This window comes from Nannobrachium achirus (genome assembly GCF_963921795.1).
Source record: "Nannobrachium achirus genome assembly, chromosome: 4".
NCBI lineage: Eukaryota > Metazoa > Chordata > Actinopteri > Myctophiformes > Myctophidae > Nannobrachium > Nannobrachium achirus.
Genome location: NC_137813.1, coordinates 6438429 through 6462012, shown reverse-complemented (window position 1 = coordinate 6462012; position 23584 = coordinate 6438429). Strand labels below are relative to the sequence as shown.

The window sequence follows — 23584 nt, the reverse complement described above, 5'->3', positions numbered from 1 at the left end:
GACCAAACACAACCAGACCACTCAGAGAGCTTTGGTCTGCCTGGGGGACCAAACACAACCCACTCAGAGAGCTTTGGTCTGCCTGGGGGACCAAACACAACCAGACCACTCAGAGAGCTTTGGTCTGCCTGGGGGACCAAACACAACCCAGACCACTGCAGGGAGCTTTGGTCTGCCTGGGGGACCAAACACAACCCACTCAGAGAGCTTTGGTCTGCCTGGGGGACCAAACACAACCCAGACCACTGCAGGGAGCTTTGGTCTGCCTGGGGGACCAAACACAACCAGACCACTGCAGGGAGCTTTGGTCTGCCTGGGGGACCAAACACAACCCAGACCACTGCAGGGAGCTTTGGTCTGCCTGGGGGACCAAACACAACCCAGACCACTGCAGAGAGCTTTGGTCTGCCTGGGGGACCAAACACAACCCAGACCACTGCAGGGAGCTTTGGTCTGCCTGGGGGACCAAACACAACCCAGACCACTGCAGGGAGCTTTGGTCTGCCTGGGGGACCAAACACAACCCAGACCACTGCAGGGAGCTTTAGTCTGCCTGGGGGACCAAACACAACCCAGACCACTGCAGGGAGCTTTGGTCTGCCTGGGGGACCAAACACAACCCAGACCACTCAGGTAGAGGAGGACGCTGAGCCCACATCAAAGTCCTATTGAGAGAACTGAAGCCTCTTTCCTGAAGGCTCTTGTTTGATATAAACAAGCAGCGGCGAGGAGTTTCCCCCATGAGAGCACACAGTCTCCACTGCAGTCTCAGAGGCTCATGGGAAGTAATGCAGGTCAGGAAGAGTAAGGCTGGTCAGCGGAGGAGTTTCAAAGTCTCCTTAGGAGAACAAGAAAGCCAATGAACAGAGGCTGTGTGAAGGGGAAACAGACGGAGTCGCTGTGCCGTCCATAACACACTCATACAAGTTCATCCCAGACCACCAGGGACACGCAGAGAATTTTAGAGGGGCAGGGGCTGAAATTTCCAAAAAGGGCCTTTTGGTGAAAATATTGAAAATATCAGCGAGTCGTTACTTGATACCACACTAGACTAAGCAAAATCAAGTCAATAGAGTTGTGAAGTGTGACTTAATTTACACATCCTACCTGGTTCGCGGTTTTCTTCCCCCATTCTGAATTCCCATAGACCTTTTTCATATCACGTCATATAAGAACTGTGTTCCAATTATAAACAAATGATCTCAGCGGTTTGACTCATATGGATATGAAGAATCAACTGATGGTGAGAAAACGCCGAATTAGTTACATTTTCGCTAGAAACAGGCTTTATCAAACATGAGTGACTGACTATCATAAACCATACAGAGCCACCTCGCCGACAATATCGCAAAGACTGTTTGTTTATTATTGGACCACAATGCTTATATGAGACGATTTTAAGATGACCCAATGTTATTCTCCATAGAGAATTACTTCTGTGGTCATCACGTCATGACTTTGTTACTCAATACTGGAGATGTGGCGTAACGGCATGGATTTCTACACAGAGAGGGCAATTCTTTCAACATAAGATGCTGCATTCAAGTTCAGGAGAGTTTGGACAAGGCGATTCTCTTGAACGCTGCCTTCAGGTATGGCATGGAAAGAGGGGGCATTTGCATTTCTTTCACCATAGTAAAAACTGCATTCATGATCTGGAGAGACGGGTAAAAGGGCAGGGGCTCAAGCCCCCTTTGATGTATATGTGTGCACATGCCTGCAGACTGCTGTGTCACTCTTATGTTTTCTAAATGTTATGTTCAGAAGTTCACATGAAAAACGTATTACTTGAGATGATATATCTGTTAGTAGATTAATTCACTACGACCTGTTAGGACTTGATGGCTAGCCGGGCTAGTCGTACAAAAAAACAACAACACATCTAGTAAATTATTTAACTACATTTTTTCCAACTACTGGCTGTTAGCGTGATCGAGACAAGAGGATAAATAACAAAGATACTCAGTGCCACACAGAAGTGTCTCCTAAACGTGCAGAAACAACTGTGTATGTTTTACTGCTCAGATGGTCACGTTATCCAGGGTTCCCACACATTTTTACCAATTAATTTCCAAAACTTTTCAAAAACTTTTCCTGAATTTTTAACAATAACAATAATTCAGCTCAATAACGAGTCACTTACTCCTATGCACAATGCCCAAAGACAGGTAGTGTATGTCAGTGGTTCTCAACCTTTTCAGGCCGTGACCCCCGAAATAATCATGTTTGAACTGGGGACTCTGGCACCCTGACGAGCACTAAGAGTTGAGGAATTTTGTATAACACGGTTTTATTGTGAAAATAGTAGATCTGCTATTTTCACAATTTCTGCCTCTAATATTTGACAATTTGGCCAATGTTGAATTTGTCATTTCAGAGTTATTAACAAAATCAATAACCAAAGACAATGCATAGCTATTTTTTCCAGGACCTTCCAGGACCCTTGATCAATTCCAAAACCTTTCCAGTACTGGAAAAAATATTTTTTCTAATTTCAAAATATTTCCAGGAATTTCATGACCGTGGGAACCAAACCTGGTTATCACTACATTGAAGCGTTGCAGAATCCGGTGCAACAAAATGACTTGTTTTACTGCTGGGATGGTCAAGTTATCACTACGCTTAAGCACTGCGTGACATGAACGCACATTTTTAAGGTTTAAAACTCGCTGTGTAGCTGGAGTATTAGCAGCACCCCTCCTCCATAAGGTGTTAGTGTGTGACTGTTATAAAGAGTTAAGTGTGACTGAATGGAAGCCTGCACACACAGGGCTCAGGCTTGTTGCTCCTTCCATGGAGGAGAAGGATGGAGAGGTTTACTCTAAGGATGGATGAATGGGAGAACACACAGCAGCAGAGGGGAGGTGGAGTCATCTAAACATCCACGTCTCTTTAGGTGGAGGAACATGGTGTGAATTTGACATGTGGTCAAGTCTCACAACTGTGAGGAACGTCGACATAATTATGAAATTACCATATTGTACACTGTGCAGTGGTTGCCAAACGGTGAACAAGTTCAGAAAGTCCTTCTGGTCCTTTTAAATTAATAAAGGGCACACCCGACCGTGTTTTTCGGCGTCCCGCGCTTGCCGTCCAAACTCGTATTATGAATTAAAAAGTACCAAAGGACTGTCGAGTCTTTGTTTTATACACATTGAGAGTCTTCTTGTGCCGTGCTACGAACTGGCAAACTGTCATTTGAATGCACAGAGTGTTGCTTGTTTTTGTTTCTACAGTGACACGTTCAGGTGTGCCACGGGAGTTTGGCCATGGGACACACTATATACTATGATGTTGCCCTAAAATCACGCAAAGTGGTACACAGTAATTCATGTCATCAACATGGATCTGTCCCATTCCCCATATTCCCTCCTGATTGGCTACCATTGCCTTCTAAAGTTTGTGTATGCGACCTGACGGTCGCTTATCTCCCTATTTAGGGAGTCTTACTGGTGTTCATTTACTACATCAGTAATTAGTGCGCATGCCGTTTACCGAATAGGCCACAGCAGGACATTCTGTGTAAAAATATATATATATTTCAAACTTTTTATTTGGCATTAATAAGTAAAAAATCCAGGTGTAACCTTAAGATTTTGACAAACCACTGCACTAGAGTGTCTCCTTCTGACCAAAACAACCCTCACCGTCCCCGTCTGCTGTCTGTGGGCTCTGCAGCGCGGGGTTCCAACAGTCATGGAGCATGGATGGATGGATGGATGGAGGGATGGATGGATGGAGGGATGCGACAGGTTGGTTGTTTTACGGATGATGTGAGAGACAGAGAGAGGGGGCGACAGGGGGGACCAAGGGGACAGGACGGGACGGACACTGAGACGTGGTCCTCACCATTCCTTGGGTGATAAGCCAGCTGTCTATGGGCAGCTCCTGATCTGGAGGGATCAACTCATCCCCTAAAACCCTCATCAGCTGATGAGTTTATGACCCCGCCCCCCCAACACACAGTACAGAGAGAGAGAGAGAGAGAGAGAGAGAGAGAGAGAGAGAGAGAGAGAGAGAGAGAGAGAGAGAGAGAGGGAGAGGGAGGGAGAGGGAGAGAGGGAGGGAGAGAGAGAGAGAGAGAGAGAGAGAGGGAGGGAGAGAGAGAGAGAGAGAGAGAGAGAGGGAGGAAAGAAAGTCAAATATGAAAGTGAACGTAGAAGAAGGAGGGGAGGGGAGGGGAGGGGAGGGGAGGGGAGGGGAGGGGAGGGGAGGAGAGGAGAGGAAAAGGGGGATGGAGAGAAAGTGGGAGTTGTTTCATTCCATAACATGATGAACTCATGAGGAAAAGAAAAAGGAAAAAAAAACTAAAAAAACATGGAATCTCCTAAGGTTAAATAAGGTAAGGATAACTAGACCAGGCCACATGAGGATATCTGCCACCACACCCACTTAATCCACCTGGGGCGTGGGCGTGTGTGAGTGTGAGTGTGTGTGTGTGTGTGTGTGTGTGTGTGTGTGTGTGTGTGTGTGTGTGTGTGTGTGTGTGTGACATGCTATGTGTCTTTGTCTGTGTGTACTGTATCATTATGTACATAATAGAGTACGTTACATCATTCAGATCAAAGACAACAGTGACAGATAGATTACAGGAGTGTAGGTATTCTTGTGGAAGGTGAACTGAGGACACGGACTGGAAGGAAGGAAGGGCTTGTAGGAACTCGTCTGGAAGCTCATGTTAATTCCTGCTCCACAAACACCGCTGGCTGGCATGCTTTATGCTTTCTAAGGACGCTAATAAAGCACAACTTTGTGACGGCAGTGTACATCAACCTGTTTAAAACTTTACATACTAATATGAGAGCTTTAATATATATACAGCATGTATATACTGTATACACTTTAGCCATAAGGACCAATCTACACAGCGCTGCCGCCTACAGATCCTTCTCGAAAAATTAGAATATTGTGTGAAAAAGCATTGCAGATGCCATAACACCCCAAATCATAACCGACTTCAGAAACTTCCCACTGGACTTAAAGCAACTCTGACTTCAGAAGGTTGACATTTCTCTATTATAAATCCTTGTTTTGAGTGGTCTCGTGTAATATTGTAATAATTTGAAATATGCACTTTTGATATTCATGAAAAATTCAAAGTTTTAACAAAAAAAGGTTTGGAATAATTCACTGAATGTCCAATGTATCTAGAATATATGAAAGTTCCAAGAAATATATGAAAGTTTCAAGACATTTTACTTTTACACAATATTCAAATTTTTCGAGAAGGATCTGTATATGCGGTGTAGCGGTTAGAATCAGCTTCGCTCGACACCGCAGCTATGACTGGCTGTGGATCCGTCTATACATGTGTGTAGAGCCATTTACTGTCACGTGTGACATGTGTGACACATGTGACGGATGTGACGGATGTGACACACGTGTCAGATCTGGTGTCACTCCACAGCAAACTGCTGACTGTCACATGAAGACTGGGGAGGGAATGGAGAGCCATGTGAAACATCACACTACACACCTTCTATGTCCAACACTACAACTCCCAGCATGCCTTGCTGTACTCACCCCTCCAGTGTTGTGTTGCCTGACGTCCAAGGCTGAGGCCAAGCTGCCCAGAGCCTGAGGATCCTCGTATTTTACACTGCACGCACGCACGCACGCACGCACGCACGCACGCACGCACGCACGCACGCACGCACGCACGCACGCACGCACGCACGCACGCACGCACGCACGCACACACACACACACACACACACACACACACACACACACACACACACACACACACACACACACACACACACACACACACACACACACACACACACACACAGTGTTGAGATGCAGACAGATTGATAGGACACGATCGTATCTAATCACATCAACAACGTCCAACATGGTGACTTCAGGAGATAATATGTGGTTAACCACTTTAATCCTAGCGTCTCCATCAGGGGGCCAACATTTAGACATTGGACATTTTTCCGGCTAATAGATTTGGTCAAGAGGGGGAAAAAAGTAGTATAAAGGGCTTTAAGTGGTTAAAAGCCCTATACGTGTGAGCTTGTAGATCGACAGTTTTCTGCTCATTTCTTTGTCATCAGTTTCCAAATTCACCTGCTGGGTCAAATTGGTATCCTGAAGAATTCTGTTTACCAAAGAGATGCAGAGACAAAAGACAGCCCTGTTACTGAGCGAACGCTCTATAACCACGAATATAGAGCCAGGGGTTGACACTAAGGTCTCATTGGCACTTGCCCGTCGGGCAAGTACAGGTCATGTTCTACTTGCCCAAAGGTCATGCCCACTTGCCCAAAGGTCATGCCCACTTGCCCGAACTCGTCCATTATAAAATGATTTTAATTACTGTTCAATTTAACACATACATTTTATTACACACAGAGATTTTTATCTCTGTGTGATAAAAATGGGTATGGGTTCACACATGTTATTTTATATTTTTAAGTGTAGCAACAGTGAAAAACAGCACATTGTAGATAAACAGTGCTCTTATTTTACATTCCACAGACCAGAAAATAGAGCACTCTGGCCACGTTCAGGTGTTTAGACAGTTATCTGGTGTTGTGTTTAAAGACGATTGTTGCATCCCCCCTCATATGAGCACTTGTCCGGTCGGGCAACATGAAAGCAAACTCCACCTGCCCGGTGGGCACGCTTTAGTGTCAAAACCTGGAGCTATTTAACAGTTTTACTGCCAGATGTTATTATTTATTTATTGGGTTTTGTGCCAGCAAAAGTACCTTACCTTTGCGACGTTATAGACAAAGATGTATTCATTTTTTTTTATTAATATTATTTTCTTTTCTCATTAAATAGATGTACTTTGGCTATACTGGCAGTAGAGGGCAGCCTCATGCAAGAATTAATGTGAAATGGCCGCGGTGGGCTGCCATCCGTCCAGGCCACTGAATCGCTACAGAGCAATAGACCCAGAGAAAATAACAAGGAAGTGTTTTGTTACTCCATTGATGCTAACGTCCAGTGGGTTTTTGAGAGCACTTTTACGGGGGATGTGTTAACGGTACACACCCGCGCGACCCCTCATCAGTTTACAGACATCAAAACAAGGTACAAAAGAACGAGCCAAAGAACGTACTATTGGCAGCGCGCCGCCGTGAAAAATGGGGCGAACGGGAACGTCCAAAGCGGTAAAAGGCAGGGTGGTACAGTAGCAGGCAGAGATCATGGAGACCCATGGAGGACACCTACTTCTTGCGCTGGTCAGCCAGGGAGTTTCCTCTGGTGTGGGCGAACATGTCGAAGTCGTCCCGGTTCTGAGGGGGAGCCGCTAGGCTGGCCAGGGTGCCGCTGACGCTGTCCCCTCCCATGTCTGGAGAAACCACCACAATGAGAGATCAATGAGACAATGAGAGATCAATGAGACAATGAGAGATCAATGAGACAATGAGAGATCAATGATGAGACAATGAGAGATCAATGAGACAATGAGAGACCCGGTTCTGAGGGGGAGCCGAGAGGCTGGCCAGGGTGCCGCTAACGCTGTCTGCTCCCATGTCTGGAGACGCCAAGGAGAAACCACCACAATGACAGATCGAAAGTGTCGCTTGTGGGAAAAGAACAGATCAGCTTTTCAGCAAACAGATCATTTAACCATATAGGTTGTTACAGGCGGGGGAACTATTGAAGCTGATTACAAGCTCATTTCTTGGCACTGCGCTTCAGTTTCCATGCACGTACCAAATAATCGGCCGCCTGTCATTGAAAATTAATAATTAAGATGCGTCAAACACTCCTGGTCTGAAACAGGCTTAAAAAAGGTGTTGGACATGGGGGTGAAACAGGTACTAACCCAGTCCAGCCAGGGTGTTGGACATGGGGTGAAACAGGTACTAACCCAGTCCAGCCAGGGTGTTGGGTTGGACATGGGGTGAAACAGGTACTAACCCAGTCCAGCCAGGGTGTTGGACATGGGGGTGAAACAGGTACTAACCCAGTCCAGCCAGGGTGTTGGACATGGACATTAACGACTTGTGATTTTTGCAAGTTGACTCAACACAGTAAAAAGTTGAGTTGAAGTCGACTTTATCGTTTGATGACGTCATCATCACATCACACACGACCACCCCAATTATTTTTGGGGGGGGTCCCCAGATGATTAACTTAATGTGAAATATTGTTTTCTCACTCAACTGTAAACAAACGAACATAAAGTTTAAGTATATAGAGGGTATCTGCACATTTCTAAGGTGATAATTTAAGGACTTTTTAATGCCTCTAAAATGACAAATTAAACATTGGCCAAATGTTATAGCGTTGCGAGGCGTTGCGAGGCGTTGCGAGCATGTAGATCGGCTATTTTCACAATAGATTTTTTTTTTTTTTTACTTCGACTTTCTCTGGTGGGAGTCGACTTGTGTATTGTCGACTTTTTTCGTTAATGCCCTATGTGGACATGGGGTGAAACTAACCTTGCCTGGTGTTCGTTCACAACAGGCCGCTTGGTTTCCGCCTAAAGCGCGGAAACCACTAGAAGAAGTGGCATGCATAGATGCAAGATGCATATCCCAAACACATTTTTTAAAAGCAAAACTACTCCGCATCAAGGAGTTTATTAGGTAGGCCCTAAAAGTATGTCCTTGAGCGCAGGGGAATATTTTGGGTTAAAACTGAATCCGGTTTGATCTTTCCGGCAAATTGTAGTCCTTTGAGTACAACATGACGTGTTGTGGTTTCCGCTCCAGACCGGTTACAACCCCGAAAAGTGAAGTGATCCCAGACTAGCGTGAAACAGGTCCTTACCCAGTCCAGCCAGGGTGTTGGACAACGTGGCCGGGGATGCTGCTGCTGCTGCTGCTGGGTTCCCCCGGGCCGGGGAGGCCGTGGCCCCTCCCCCCACGGCGGCGGCGGCGGGGGCTGCTGGGTGGTGCTGGGGGCTGGCGGTGGTCCGGCGGGCCATCACAGCCGGGGAGCCTGGGCCCAGGTCGATCAGGTTGTCCTCCGTAGCCTCGCTCAGCATCTAGCACAGGGGTGGCAACTTTGATGATGGTGAGGGCCACTATATTTCCACCTTCACTCCACAGGGCCACATTCATTGCATATTGCTACGTCCTACTTTGTCATTCTAGTATCTCATACAAAAGAAGCAAAAATAACAGATCTACAAGCTCAAAACGCGTCGCTATTTTTGCTTCTTTTGAATTGGAATCCTGAATTATTTTTTGTTATTTTTTAATTGGAATCCTGAAATGTAACATTTTGATTTAATTTCAAACGCATTTATATAATCACTCATGTTAACTTTGAACCTAAATACAAAAACAATGGACATAAAAAAATACATTTTAGTACTACTATACTAGTCATTAAGCTACTAATATAGACTGACGGAATTAAAGCAGATCATGGTTGTAATTGTAACAGCTGAAATCAATAATATAACAGTATTCCGGTATTAACCTACGGGCCGCATTAAGTGAAGGTGGGGGCCGCATGTGGCCCCCGGGCCACCAGTTGCCCATGTATGATTTAGCAGGAGGAGCAGTGTGTTTATTTATTAATTCTTTGATTAATAAATCCCTTGATGAACGAGTACAACAGCACAGCTCCATTTAGACAAGCATAGCTAAGGACTTTAGGCTCAACAAAGCAGGACATCAGCTCTTAACCACTTAAACCCCATATATAATTCACCCTTTGACAGTCTTCTGATTGGTCCTGACCAATCAGCAGGCTTTTTCTGCCTTGTCCCGCCCTGGTTCCGCCTTTTTTTACTGTATCTTGAATCTGAACATAATCTTTAATCTATACTGCACCTGAGAGGCTCCTTTTTACTGAAACCAAGTGTAAAATGAGAATACACAATGAATACACAGAATAACAATAAGAAGCAACTGAATTTCAATGGTAGTGGATGGAGAGAAAGGACTTTTGTCCCACCAAGACACAGCAACCAATGGGTGCGAAGAGGGGTGTGGGACAATGGGCGGGACTTGACAAAGGGTGAACTAGTTTACCCAGGGGTAGGGTCATACTTGGTCTCCAACTTTGTTCCCCCCGACACCAACCAAATCTCACAGTGAGCTTTTTCACAGAATGTTTCACCCCAGAATAGGAATGCTATAGTGTTCATGTGGTTAAAGATAATGAAAATGGTATGGCATGTTCACCCTTCACACTGTGGGGGGGGGGGGGGGGGGGGGTCTATTGAGATTCTACATCAGGGTTCCCCAATTAGTTTTCCCCATGGGCCGAATTATGTCTAGGGTACCAAGCTGAGGGCCACAACATTGCAGGGGGTGACGGCGGCGTTCCCGCTACTCCAGCGACTGTTCAGATATCGCCGTTGTCGGGTAGACATTGTCCAAAACCGTTCGTTTTGCATTTATCATTTAAAAAATTATTTAAACTAGTGAAAACAGCCGATCTACAAGCACACAACGCCTCGCACCGCGAGGCGTTGTGTGCTTGTAGATCTGCTGTTTTCACTACTTTTGTGCGACGGCCTTGTATGATTTGGGAAAGAGCGTACAAATTTGGAGATACGAGATTTCCACCCGACAACGACGATATACTAGTGTTGTTGCTGCTCTTATACCACCATTATTACTGGGCTTGGTGTGGGCCAGACAGTAGCCCCCCTCGGGCCTCAAATGGCCCACGGGCCGCCTATTGGGGAAACCCTGTTCTACGCAGTCTGGATTGGAGCAGACTAGAGGCTACTAAAGGGGGATAGGAGGGAGGGAGGGCTAACGGAGGGATTTGGAGGCAACACATTGAGATCACAATGTCTGGGGTTGAATGAGGACAACTCTTTAAAGCCTTCTACAGAGACCGGGGGGGGGGGGGAGGAAGGTCTAGTCTAGTGTCACTGGATGATGGTGCTCCCTAATGTTGACACGAGTCAACATTACCACATGATGTGTCAACATCTATCTGGTGTCACTGGCGTTCACTGACTCCCCGGGTCGCACCGAACTGTCTGTCTGTCTGTCTGTCTGTCTGTCTGTCTGTCTGTCTGTCTGTCATACTTGCCTCCATCAGCTGGCAGCAACACAAAACAGACAAGAGCAAGCGGGGTAAATATTGACCCAAAAGACAGAAAGAAAGAAGCAGCATGCAGTGTAAAAAAGGGAGAGTTCCCATCCACTGGACACACATTGACATTGGCGGGTTTACTGGCGGACACAGTCCTGGTGAACTGCAGCCATGTCTGGTATGATCGCAGGGATTAAAGCAAAGAAAGAGTTTAAAAAAAAAAAATCAACAATGTCCTGATCATAGACATATAAAGCTAGACGCCTCCTCCGGTGTGGAGCGTTGGTAAAACTCTATGCAAGCCTACGGAATTCTGAGTCGGGGCTCTTGGGAATTCTGAAGGACGTCACATAATGGGATGCTCGGTAGGCCAATCAGATGCAGGACTGGCGGGACTCCCTCTTTCCCATTGGAGGGGGCAGAGTGCCTTCCGCAGTCTCACAGTTACGCACTTCCGCCAGTCCTGTTTGACCAGTCGCGCCAATGAACTGCAGCGGCGGAGGAGGTATCTAGCTTTTTATATCTGTGGACCTGATGCTATCTAAATTACATTTTGCCTTTGCGTAAGCCTGCAAGGATGTTGGTGCTACGGCAAGTAGCTATTGAGAGTTAAGGCTATGGCAAACTTAAAGGGATCCCTGGCTAATACAACAAATATGCCATTATAATTGTCCTCTATAACTAGAAAGTAAAATTAAAAACACCTTAAATATGTTATTTCTTCAAGAAATAGCTTATCTTTCACTCAATAGGGGAAATGCCTGTCGCAAGTTGATGATGTCATAAAACCATGTGTGGTCTATCCCTATGGAATTTAAGGCAGGCATGTGAAAATAAAACGTAATACTTCCTATGGTTAATATGCATCAAATCGATATTTCAAATGTGTATTTTTTTGCACATGCATGCCATGAATTCCATAGGGATAGACCACACATGGCATTTCCCCTATTGAGTGAAAGATTAGCTATTTCTTGAAGAAATAGAATATTTAACATGTTTTTAATTTTACATTCTAGTTATAGAGGACAATTATAATGTATTAAAGGAGTAGTTCACCCCCAAAATGACTTTTTTTCTATTGATCACGCCATGGAGAGTAGAGTTCAATCGTATTTTTAGTTTTTTTGTCGCATTCCTAAGAGAAAAATGTGATAACAATAAATTTACCCCCATTCGTTCCGGATGGGGACCCTTTCGAAACGGGTCCCCATCCGGAATCAATGGGGATAAATTTACTCAAATAACATTTTTGTCTTAGGAATGTGACAAAAACCAAAAAATATTATTGAACTCTACCCTCCTTGGCATGAGTAATCAATAGAGAAAAAAAGTCATTTTGGGGGTGAACTACTCCTTTAAGTCATATTTGTCGTATTAGCCAGGGATGCTTTTAAACTTGTGTATAGCAGGTGCACAAGTACAGTGGCTATTTTCTGTAGGACGCAACCACCGAAAAAGCCAAATGAGTTTGCCAACAGAAAGACATGCTGAGAACTTTAATCCATGGGATTGGGCTACTTGTAATATTAGATTTTTGTTAAGCTGATAAAGTGAGCCGTTTATATGCAACATCATCTCGTTAGTCACAATCAAACCAGCGTTGTGTGAGAGGACCATCATACATAGTAGGGCATTCACGAATAGTGATTTTTAGTATTCAAATTATTCAACCTCAAAGTATTCGAATAGTCGAATATTCGACAGGACTGGCCAAACTGTCAAATGTTAAGTAAGCAAGAGGCGAACATTGTGAAAATAGCCGATCTACATGTAGATCAGCTATTTTCACAATATTTATTTGTGGAACCGAGTCACATTAAATGTAATACCCACAATTCCAAGTGCTTGTCAGGGTGGGGGTCCCCAGTTCAAATATGTTGATTTTGGGGGTCACGGCCTAAAAAGGTTGGAGAAGCCCCTGGTATAGAGCATTAACAAAGGCATCCACCAGGGGCATTGACCAACTCATTCTTATGACTTCCTATCTAGCCAAACTTTATAAACTATATATTTTTTAAAGAGAAAACTATAAAAAAAAAAAAGCGAATATTCGTCTTCGGTGAACAACGTCGAATAGTGACTTTGATAATCGAATATTCGAATATTCAAATATTTGGTGAATGTCCTAATACATAATATGTATCAAGCTCAGTCCTCGTTATGTCAGACACCGCGCGCCTTCTCCAAGCTATTTGTGCCGGATGTCATCATTTATTCATCTGCTAATGTACAGTTAGCAGTTGGAATTAACATATTACTGTGTCAGCAGATTTCCCGTTAAACAGTTAACTCTTTGAGTGCCCCCTTTTTCACCACTAGAGGGCCCCAATGACCAGAGAATTCTACTTAGACAGTGCTGGTATATGCACAAGCCCTGCAGCCATGACATGCCTGAACACTTTCCTTTGTGCATGTACAGGAAGAGGATGAAGTTAGCTTTGGTAGCTATTGGCTACCAAGCATTTTGGAAGATCTATTTTCTGCAATTTAGCCACGATTAAACCTTGCACACCTCATGCATGGGAAAAAAACAGAGAAGAATGAGCTCTAAAAAATCCAATGCAATCCTGGATTGCATTGGAGTGGATTTGTGCAGTTTGTTCACAGCTTTCAAACAAAAAAATCCGATTGGAAATCCGTTCAGGCATTCTTGAGATAATAGCCATTATGTTTTACATGTTATGTAAACAAAAATGGCTGCCCTGTATGTTAGATGGGGTTGTATGGGGGTGGAACATGCAAAATCGCGATTGAAATCATGTTCACCAGATTTGATGGGGTCCAAAAAAAAAAATTCAAATTTTTTTTTTTCAAAAACATTTTTTTTTTTTTTTTTTTTTTTTTAAGCCGAATTAGTTCGGGATCGGCACTCTGCGATACGATAATAAAGCCGAACTAGTTCGGGATTGGCACTCAATGAGTTAAAAGAGGAATCCAATGGGAGCTAATAATGCTGGTGAAAGAGCCTGAGGCCAAGCAGAGCGCATTTGAATGCAAGACAACATTTGATTTAAAATATGCAGGGGGGAAAAACATCTGAAAGCAAGGTAGCAGCTATACTGTATCTTGAGATGTGTGGAAGAATGCGTTTGAACTGTACTCACTCCGTTGTTCTGCGTGGCTCTTCCAGAGCGGTAGCGCTCGTACCTGTTAGGGAGAGAGAAAGAGACAAAAGGAAAGCAGTGGCCTTCCAGTGTTTTTAAACATGACTGTGGTAAAAGACCTGACACCTACAAACTGCTTTATCTAAACCAGGGGTTCCCAAACATTTTTTTTTGTCTCAGGGCACCCCATAAATATATTTTTTAATCCGAGACACCCCTACATTATAATTTTCACTCCCAGCACATTTATTTATAGCATATCGTCGTTGTCGGGTGGAAACCTTGTATGTCCAAAACCGTTCGTTTTGTATTTATCATCTAAAAAATGTACTAAACTAGAGAAAACAGCAGATCTACAAGCATCTACAAGCACACAACTCCTCGCACCGCGAGGCGTTGTGTGCTTGTAGATCGGCTGTTTTCACTAGTTTTGTGCGACGATCTTGTATGATGAAGCAGGGCTTTGCTTTACAAAAGACGTACACTTTTGAAACTTGGAGATACAAGGTTTCTGCTTGACAGTGACGATATTTTAGTGATTATGTTGCGAGGAAAACGTTGAGATAATAGCCATTTTGGTTAGAACTGACTGAAAATAACTTTGTACTTCAAGTTTAAAACAATACAAAAAAGGTTCAAGTGTCCAAATAAATTCCAGATATTATCGATTCCCGATCCGGACGACCTTTGCCGCGTGTCACTGCCCATCTCTTCCCCCATTTCCTGTCAGTCTAGGGTTAGACCCCCACCCCCCAAAAAATAAAATAAAACTAGAAGAAGTGCTCTTCCGAGCACAGGTCTCCACCAGCCACGTGTCCTGGTGGTGGTATAATAGGCCAATGTAAAAAGGGTGGCATGTGTTCTTCACCAATCTTAGGCCTTTCATGGCGCCACCATGAGGCTGATTTGAAGTGCAATTTCTTCCTTGGCCTTTTGCGAATGTGCGTGCACAATTTCATTACAATTGCACGCTGTGTTTGATTTGAGGCATTTTGTTCGAAACGGATCAATCCTGCAAAGTTTGGAGGCCAATCTTAGCCAATCAGGATGGAATATTTAATATGGGACAGATCTGTCTTGATCATATGACGGTAGAGATGCTGTGTACTGATTTGTGTTATTTTGGGTAAAATCTGAAGGAGTAATATCCAAACATGTGTCTTACATAAGTCGGCCTCCAGGTGGCGCTATAAAAGGCTGATGTGAAAAATGCAAGGAAAGGGTTTTTCCTTGGCCTATAGGGAGTGCGTTTACAAAGTTTGAAACTGATCGGTGGAGTTATAGGTAAAACCACGAATTGGCCTGTTATAGCGCCACCATGAGGCTGATTTCAAAAATTTGAAGTGGCATTTCTTCCTCATCCTAGTGGGAACGTGTGTGCGCGATTTCATGTTAATTGCACTCTGTGATTTGAGGCATTTTGTCCAAAACGGACCAATCTTACAAACTTTGAAAGCCAATCTCAGCCAATCAGGATGGAATATGGACAATCAGAGAGATCCATGTCGATCACATGACTGTAGAGATACTGTCTACCGATTTGCGTGATTTTTGGACAAAATCTGTAGGAGTACTGGCCAAAAGGTAGTTTTGCACAAATTGGCCTCCTGGTGGCGCTAGAACAGGCCCATGTGAAAAATGTGGGGCAGAGTTTCTGAATTGGCATCCAGGGAGTGCGCTTACAAAGTTTGAAACTGATCGGTGTTGTTATAGGTTAAACCACAAATCGGCCTGTTATAGCGGCACCATGAGGCTGATTTCAAAAATTTGAAGTGGCATTTTTTCCTCGGCCTAGTGGGAACCTATGTGCGCGATTTCATGTTAATTGCACTCTGCATTTGTGATTTGAGGCATTTTGTCCAAAATGGACCAATCTTACAAACTTTGAAAGCCAATATCAGCCAATCAGGATGGAATATGGACAATCAGACAGATCTGTGTCGATCACATGACTGTAGAGATGCTGTCTACCGATTTGCGTGATTTTTGGACAAAATCTGTAGGAGTAGTGTACAGAAATGTGTTTTGCAAACATCGGCCTCATGGTGACGCTAGAACAGGGCCATTTGAAAAATGTGGGACAGAGGTTCTGAATTGGCATCCAGGGAGTGAGTGTGCTCATTTTGGCTGCGTCCGGGCCAACAGCGCCGGAGATTAGCTGGTAACAAACTCGGAGGACGGATGCACGGACGGACGCACGGACAGGGGCGAAAACATACTCTCCCCCTGCCTTCGGCTGGTGGAGACAAAAATACATCTTTAAAAACTCACAATACACATGAAAACGCGCGATTGCCGGACGACATGTATGTTGTAAAGCAAGGATACCTACATACTCAATGCTCCCAAACAAATGGCGAGGTTTATAACTTTGCTCGGGTGACTGCAGCACAGAGCACAGAGTCTACGGGTTCCATTCCAACACCATGCATTCTGGCGTGGCTGATGGTCTATATTCTGTCTATACGGACACAGTTTGCTGTGTTCGGGGAGGGAAGCTGGGAGGTATATTTGTAGCTAAGCTAAGGGCTGAGGGGTGGAGGCTGTTAACACATGGGCGGCCAAGGTTTATAACATTTATAGCTGTTGCTGGTGCCACCATTGACTTACGTTATGTTTTGATGAGCCCCGCAAGCTTCGTGCGTGTGCACGTGCGTGTCCAGAGAAGATTGAGGAGGTACTCCATTTGTTTACAAACGCTCGCGAAACTCGCGGTAAAAAAATCGCGGTAAATTCGCGGTAAAGTGTCGCCGTGAAAACAATCAGCTCTCTGCCTCCATGGGGCTGTTTTTACCTCATTCTCAGATAAAGCCGTTCTTATGTTTCAAAGTAGAATCTAAAGCCATGTAAAATCCTTCCGTGTGGGGAGAGACAGGGGGCTTCCTGCCCTGGCTGGGTGACGTAATGGATTCAGGGCATGCAAAGGGAAGCTGCGGTCTCGAAAAGTTAACTATTTGTTGACTCGTCCCTCGACGATATAACTTCCTGTGGCAGGGTGACATCTAGTGGCCATAACTCGTCCCTGAACGCGTTTGGCTCCCCAAGTGTTAAGCGAGTGTGCTACTCCTCCGTCCTACTCCTCAATGTGACGAGTAGGAAGGAGGACAGAGGACGGAGGTGCTACATCCTCCCGGTGGGGGCTCCTCACTGGGCTGGTGAGCCAGTGATAAAGCACGAGAGCAGTGACAACCCAGACATGTCGGAATGAGAATCAAATCACAGTCAACTTTATTGTCACATCACTGGTTTACAGGTGTATGCAATTAAGTGGCTGAAATGTTCAAATGCGTGCGTATAAGCTCCAGAGTTTCTGTTCTTTTCCAGAAAGGCAGGTGAAGAACAGATGAGGGGAAGGCAGGCAGAGGGAGAGCAGGGAGAAGAACATCTAACATCAAATAAGCATGTCAACGGGAACATAAAAAGAGCAACATACAGTATCTACACACGTACATATAGCATATGACCGGCAGATACAGTATGTACATGAGGTTTTGTGTGTCGTGCTGCGAGCTAGTAGATCTGCTACAGGGGGCCAGGGGGTCAGATGTGATGCTGCCCCATTCTAACCAGCTGGCAGCGTTTTGTCAGGAAGTCTTGTATCCTGGGAGTCGCACAGCCTTCAGTGCAACCCGAGGTCTCTGGTCTCTTCAGCTTCTTGTCATCCACGTGCGTGAAGACGCTGTGAAGAGCCATGACAGCTGTTGCATCGTCGTGGATCTGTCCTGACCATATGCATGGATCTAGGCCGGGAGTCAGGTAGCGTGGAGCAGATGTACCGTAGTCTCTCACCAGCCTCTCAAAGAGCCTTTTGCTGACTACAGTATGACTCCGGTCATACAGACACCTTGGATGTCTTAGGGGTGAGGGCACCATCACTGGTGACCGGCCAGGACGGCAGCCAGTCTGGGAGAGGGAGAGGTTGGAAAGGTCTGCAGAAACTCCCAGCAGCTGGTCTGCGTGTTGCCTTTAGGAACGCCTTGCCAGATCTTCACTCGTTTGGAGGCTGTGAGCACGTCAGATCTCTGAGATGTTAAGCGGGCTGGTCTCCCCTAGCTGGTTGGTGTAGTGCTCTTTTCATGCTGTTGATGCTGAACCCCAGCAGGTTGTTGCTGTGTGTGGAACTGTTCTCCAACCAGGTTGTCGGAGAGGTCAGGAGGCAGACGGGTTCTCTGAACTTCTTGTTTTCGCTTTGCAGTCCGTCATAGTAGGAACCGCCTGCCATGTGTGGGGAGGGTTTATTGACATAACGAATACATCGGGAGAAAGAAAAAGGATATGTGGCTCTATCTACTCTGCTCTACTCTACTCTACTCTACAGGTGCACAAAAGGCACCGATGTATCTAAAATGTTTAGATGACAGTTGTGGATTTTCAGAAAGACCCGGTTGGGATCTGGGAACCGGAGGATCTGGATTTAACACTAAGGAACCGGAATGGGTTCCATCATCATCACATTTGGAACTGTTTCAGAGCTGGTATACTGGTGGTTCTCAAACTTTTGAAATTCAAGGACCACCATAACTCTGAGATTGTACACATGGAACCGTTTGTACACTCTGAGTTACAAACCTGTTCTATTTGGAACCCCTTCAAGTAAGAGGGAATTGTTAAGGAACCGGAGTCGTTGACATTCTAAATCTAAAGGATCCCAGCCCAACACCCTGTTGGCTGTCAGCTCAGTATAGAGAATAGAGTACAGTAGTAGTAGTTTATGGGGTACAGTAGATTACGTACCTCTCGTATCTCAGGAAGATGTTGTTGAGGTCGTCGTTGACGTGCAGCAGCTCCTCCGTCACCTCCTCGTTGGAGACACGTGAGATCAGCTCTACTACTCTCTGCTGCATGGCCCTGCACGTCCTGTTCAGCTCCTACACACACACACACACACACACACACACACACACACACACACACACACACACACACACACACACACACACACACACACACACACACACACACACACACACACACACACACACACACACACACACACACACACACACACACACACGCGCGCACACGCACACACACACGCACACGCACACACACACACCGATCAGCTCTACAACCCTCTGCTGCATGGCCCTGCACGTCCTGTAGAATACACACACACACACTCCTGTTCAGCTCCTACGAAGATGAGTTGTAGTTTTTTGCGCTGTTGTTGAATAATTGTCCGCAAAAGGTTGTCCAGTCAGGTGGGGTAGTAAGCCAAACAGACTAAGAAAACAAGAGGAATGCTCACACACACCGCAACATAACAATAGGAAATATTGTTCTTTACAGACGATGATCCGTAGTGAACAAATGTAAAAGTGCAACCTATAATAAGTGTGTAGAGGTAGGAACAAATGCATGTTCCGGTTGATGAAATAAATAAATCCTCAAGTCTGCTATCCTGCTCACACATATACACAAAATCAATTACTCTTTCCACTCGTCGTCCCTATTTTGTCCATGTCATTATCTACAATAATATTCACTTCACAATTGTTTGATTTATTAGAATTTATTGTATTCATTTGTGACTTAACAATAACTACATTGGATCCATTGGATTGTTTTTACATGTTACTTATTGTCCTAATAAGTAACAGTTTTGGACACAGTATGTATTTATAAAGTTTCTTTCTACACAACAGCGAGGAAACATCAGCCTGTAAGAAGGAGACGTGTCCCGGTCAGAGCCTGTCGACGGCACACAGCCGGTGCGGTCTCGGGCCCAGCGTGAAGCCCACGGCGGGCGTCAGGTCCAGCATGTCCTCCGTCACGCCGGGCGGAGGCGCCAGGCGGAAACGCTGCAGCAGCGACGCCACGAAGAGGAACACCTCCGTCCTGGCCAGGGCCTCCCCGGGGCAGGCCCGCCGCCCCGCCGAGAAGGGCATGAAGGCGTCCCGCCTGACGAACCGGCCCTCCGCGTCCAGGAAGTGGCCGGGGTCGAAGGTGCCGGGGTTCTCCCACTCGGCCGGGTCGGCCAGCACGGAGCTGAGCAGCGGGATGACGGTGGTGCCCTTCCCGATGAAGAAGCCCCGGAAGTCCCGGACGTCCCGGCTGGTGACGTGGGGGATGGACATGGGGGCGATGTCGGCCACACGGTGGATCTCGTGCACCACGGCGTCCGTGTAGGACAGGTTCCTCCTGTCCTCTGTCAGCACCTGACGGCTCCCCACCACCCTGCCGAACAGGGGTTCCATTAATCGATACGGCAACGTATTCCTTGCCGATAATTAATTGTGTCGATGCAGAGGCTACCATATCGATACGACAGAAAATGCTGTGTGTGACGCGGCTTTAGAAAAAATAAACATCAGCGTCAGTTTCTACCCAACAGTGGCGATATATAGACTATGATTCAATCTTTCGCATTTATCCATCAATTTGTATTTATTTCCTTGCTTTTTTTTCTAAATGTCATCAACTACGTTTTTGGAAACGTAAAATTTTCTGACAATATATGGGCAATCGGTCAGGACAGTGGTTCTCAACCTTTTCAGGCCACGACCGCCAACATAATCATATTTTAACTGGACCCCCCATCCTGATGAGCACTAAGAGTAGAGGCATTACATTTTGTATAATAATATGGTTCCATTGTGAAAATAGCCGATCTACATGCTCACAACGTTGCGAGGCATTGTGAGCATGTAGATCTGCTATTTTCACAATTTCTGCCTCTAATATTTGACAATTTGCCAATACTCTCTATAGTCTATACAGTTAAACTTTGTTGGTTTATTTACTGTTGAGTGAGAAAACAATGTTGCGTGTTAAAGGAGAAGTTCACCCCCAAAATTACTGTTTTCCTATTGATTACTCATGCTATGGAGACTTCAGTTCAATATATTTTTTATTTTATTTTTTGCATTCTTAAGTAAAAAAATGTATTATAGTAAAAGTACTCCTATTGATTCCGGATGGGAGTAATTATTTTTGTAATTAAATTGTTGTCTTACGAACGTGACTAAAACGAGAAAAAAATAATAATGAACTCAGGTCTCCAAGGCGTGAGTAATCAATTGAGAAAAAGTAATTTTGGGGTTGAACTTCTCCTTTAAGCACCCCCCAAAATAATGTGGGGACCCCCCTGGGGGTCCCAACCCACAGGTTGAGAACCACTGGTCTGGGACTCTGTTAAAGTAAATTTAGTAGGACACACGGTCGTTATTCAAAAGCAACGGGTATGGCGATACATATGGTATGGTGGCCTCCGTATCGTGACACGTATTGATCTTACGGTCGTAGGCCCTACCTGCCCAGCTCCTCCTGCACCCGCTCCTGGATGCGGGGGTACTTGGCCATGAGCAGCAGCCCCCAGCGCACTGTGTGGCCCGTGGTGTCCGTCCCGGCCCCCGTCAGGTTGTGCACGCTGAACACCAGGTTGTCCTCGTGGTAGAAGGAGTCACGGACCCCCGCGTCCTCCAGGCTCTGCTTCCTCACCAGGAAGGAATCCACGAAGCCTCGGAGGGCCTGGGGGTCCAGCGTCTCCCTCAGACCCCCCACGATCCTCTTTATGTCCGCTCTCTGCTCGTCCACGATCTCCATCAGGGTCCGCCAGGTCCGCATCCACGGCCCCAGCCAGGGGGCCACGTTGTACAGCTGCGCGGCGACCGTGCCCGAGAGCCGTATGGCCTCGTGGTCCCTGCGCACCATGGCTTGGAACACGGGGTCGTGGTACTCGAAGCGGTCCCCGTAGACGATGGCCGAGACCACGTTGGAGACGGCGTACTGCACCAGCTGGGCCGGGTCGAAGGCCCCGCCTCCGTGTTCCTCGAACGCGCCGATCAGGTGGCGACACTCCCGCACGATCCTCTCCTCGCTCACCTTGCGGCCCATGCCGAAGTCCCTCAGGTTGGTGATGGCGAAGCGCCTCATCTCCCTCCACGACTCGCCGTTGGCGAACACGATGCCGTGCCCCTTGTTGAAGTCGTGGAACAGCGGCGTGATCTCCCGGTCGCCAAACTCGTCGGCGTGGCGGCCGGCCAGGGCCTCGCGGACCGCCGTGTGTCCCGCCAGCACCACCGCCTTCTTGCGGCCGAGGTGGACGGTGAACACCGGCCCGTACGTCCTGCTCAGCTCGCGCAGGGTGACGTGGGGCCTGCTGAGGTCCAGCTGGAGGAGGTTACCGAGCAGAGGCAGCGGCCGGGGACCAGGAGGCTCCGGGCGCCTCCCTGCGGAGGAGGAGGAGGAGGAGGAGGAGGAGGAGGAGGAGGAGGAGGAGGGGAGCAGGTACAGGAGAACCAGCAGGAGAACCGTGGCTCCCAGCAGCGCCACTGAAAGATGATGATCTTCTAATAGAGACATTTCTTCTTGGTGCTTCGGTCAAAGCTGTCAACTTCTCGTGTCCCTTAAAAACTGACCAGGAAACTGTGCTTTTACCGTCCACCTCAGCACGCTTACGCTTACTCTAGTGTATAGTATAGTAAGTGCCTTTGTTTGTGGCTTCTCAGACTGTGCTTGCGACATGGGTGGCTTAGGCTTACATGAATGTGACCCTCAAGAAGGGTTCAACAGTTAATGAAACTAATAGTTTTAACTAATTATAAAAAGATTATGGTTTACCGATAATTTGATAGAAAATCGATTCATAATCTCGCCCTATGTTGTTGGGCATGTGATAGCTAAAAAATAAATAAATAAAATCATAAGCGTTGTGAGCCTGTAGATCAACCATTCTTTCACGACAGAGTTGTGTGTATTATAAAGCTTTACTGGTTAATCAATTTGTAGATTTTTTACAAATATGAAGAAAAAAGAAAAACACAATTCTCCATTATTCAGAAAAGTAATTGATAGAATAATTGTTAATACAATTTAAAACTAAAAAAGATTGTTGCGGCCTTGTTCAAACACTGGCAAAAAATAAAAATAAGAAATGTTTCTTTTACATAATCCACAAAATTAAGAAAGGTAACCCAAATGTGTTCACACACATGATACACATGATACTAGGTGTCTGTGAGAGCCAGTTGCATTGTGGGGAGTGTAGTTGTTTCACCCCCATCGCAGTTAGAAATGGCACCGATGCCAAGGCAAATACAAGCCATTTTAAAAGCCTACAGTTGACACAAATACCACAGTGGATTTACCAACAGGGATTAAGACTCTGAGGTTGTAGGAAATCTACCACAAGAAGCTGTCACTGGACAAGCTGCAGTGGAGGAAGAAGTACTGTAAAGTAGCAAAACCACAATGTAAAAATACTCTTACAAGTACATTTCATTAAGTAAAAGTGCAAAAGTAATGGAATCAAAATACACTTCCAAGCAAAACATCTGTCAAGATTTGTCAAACATTTTTGACAATAGGCTACAGTCTCATCTAAATATGCAAATTAAGTAACTAACTAACAAACAACTGCAGTGAAGTAAAAAGGACAGCATTTCCCTCTGAGATGTAGTGGAGTAGAAGTATAACGTATTGAAGAAAGAATAAAAAGAATAAAAAATAAAAAGTAAATGCAAATAATCTACTAAAAGTAAAAGTACCTCACAATTTTC

At 45.6% G+C, this 23584-nt stretch overlaps 2 protein-coding genes across 2 annotated transcripts in view; both read right to left on the bottom strand.

Annotated features, from left to right (window-relative positions):
* The window catches only part of tom1l2a (target of myb1 like 2 membrane trafficking protein a), a gene marked incomplete at its 5' end in the record, with an annotated part of 81883 nt that overhangs the window by 4978 nt on the left and 53321 nt on the right, over positions 1-23584 (bottom strand). The window contains 5 exons of the mRNA XM_080724768.1: positions 5524-5599; positions 7192-7312; positions 8743-8959; positions 14085-14127; positions 18819-18952. Coding sequence (XP_080580894.1) covers positions 5524-5599; positions 7192-7312; positions 8743-8959; positions 14085-14127; positions 18819-18952 — 591 coding nt within the window. The remainder of the gene's footprint in view (positions 1-5523; positions 5600-7191; positions 7313-8742; positions 8960-14084; positions 14128-18818; positions 18953-23584) is intronic.
* LOC308284003 (cytochrome P450 2K1-like) lies at positions 19769-22388 on the bottom strand (the record flags this gene model as incomplete). Its single annotated transcript, XM_080724525.1, has 2 exons — positions 19769-20261; positions 21337-22388. 2 exons carry the CDS (start codon positions 22386-22388, stop codon positions 19769-19771), a joined length of 1545 nt encoding a protein of 514 aa, XP_080580651.1.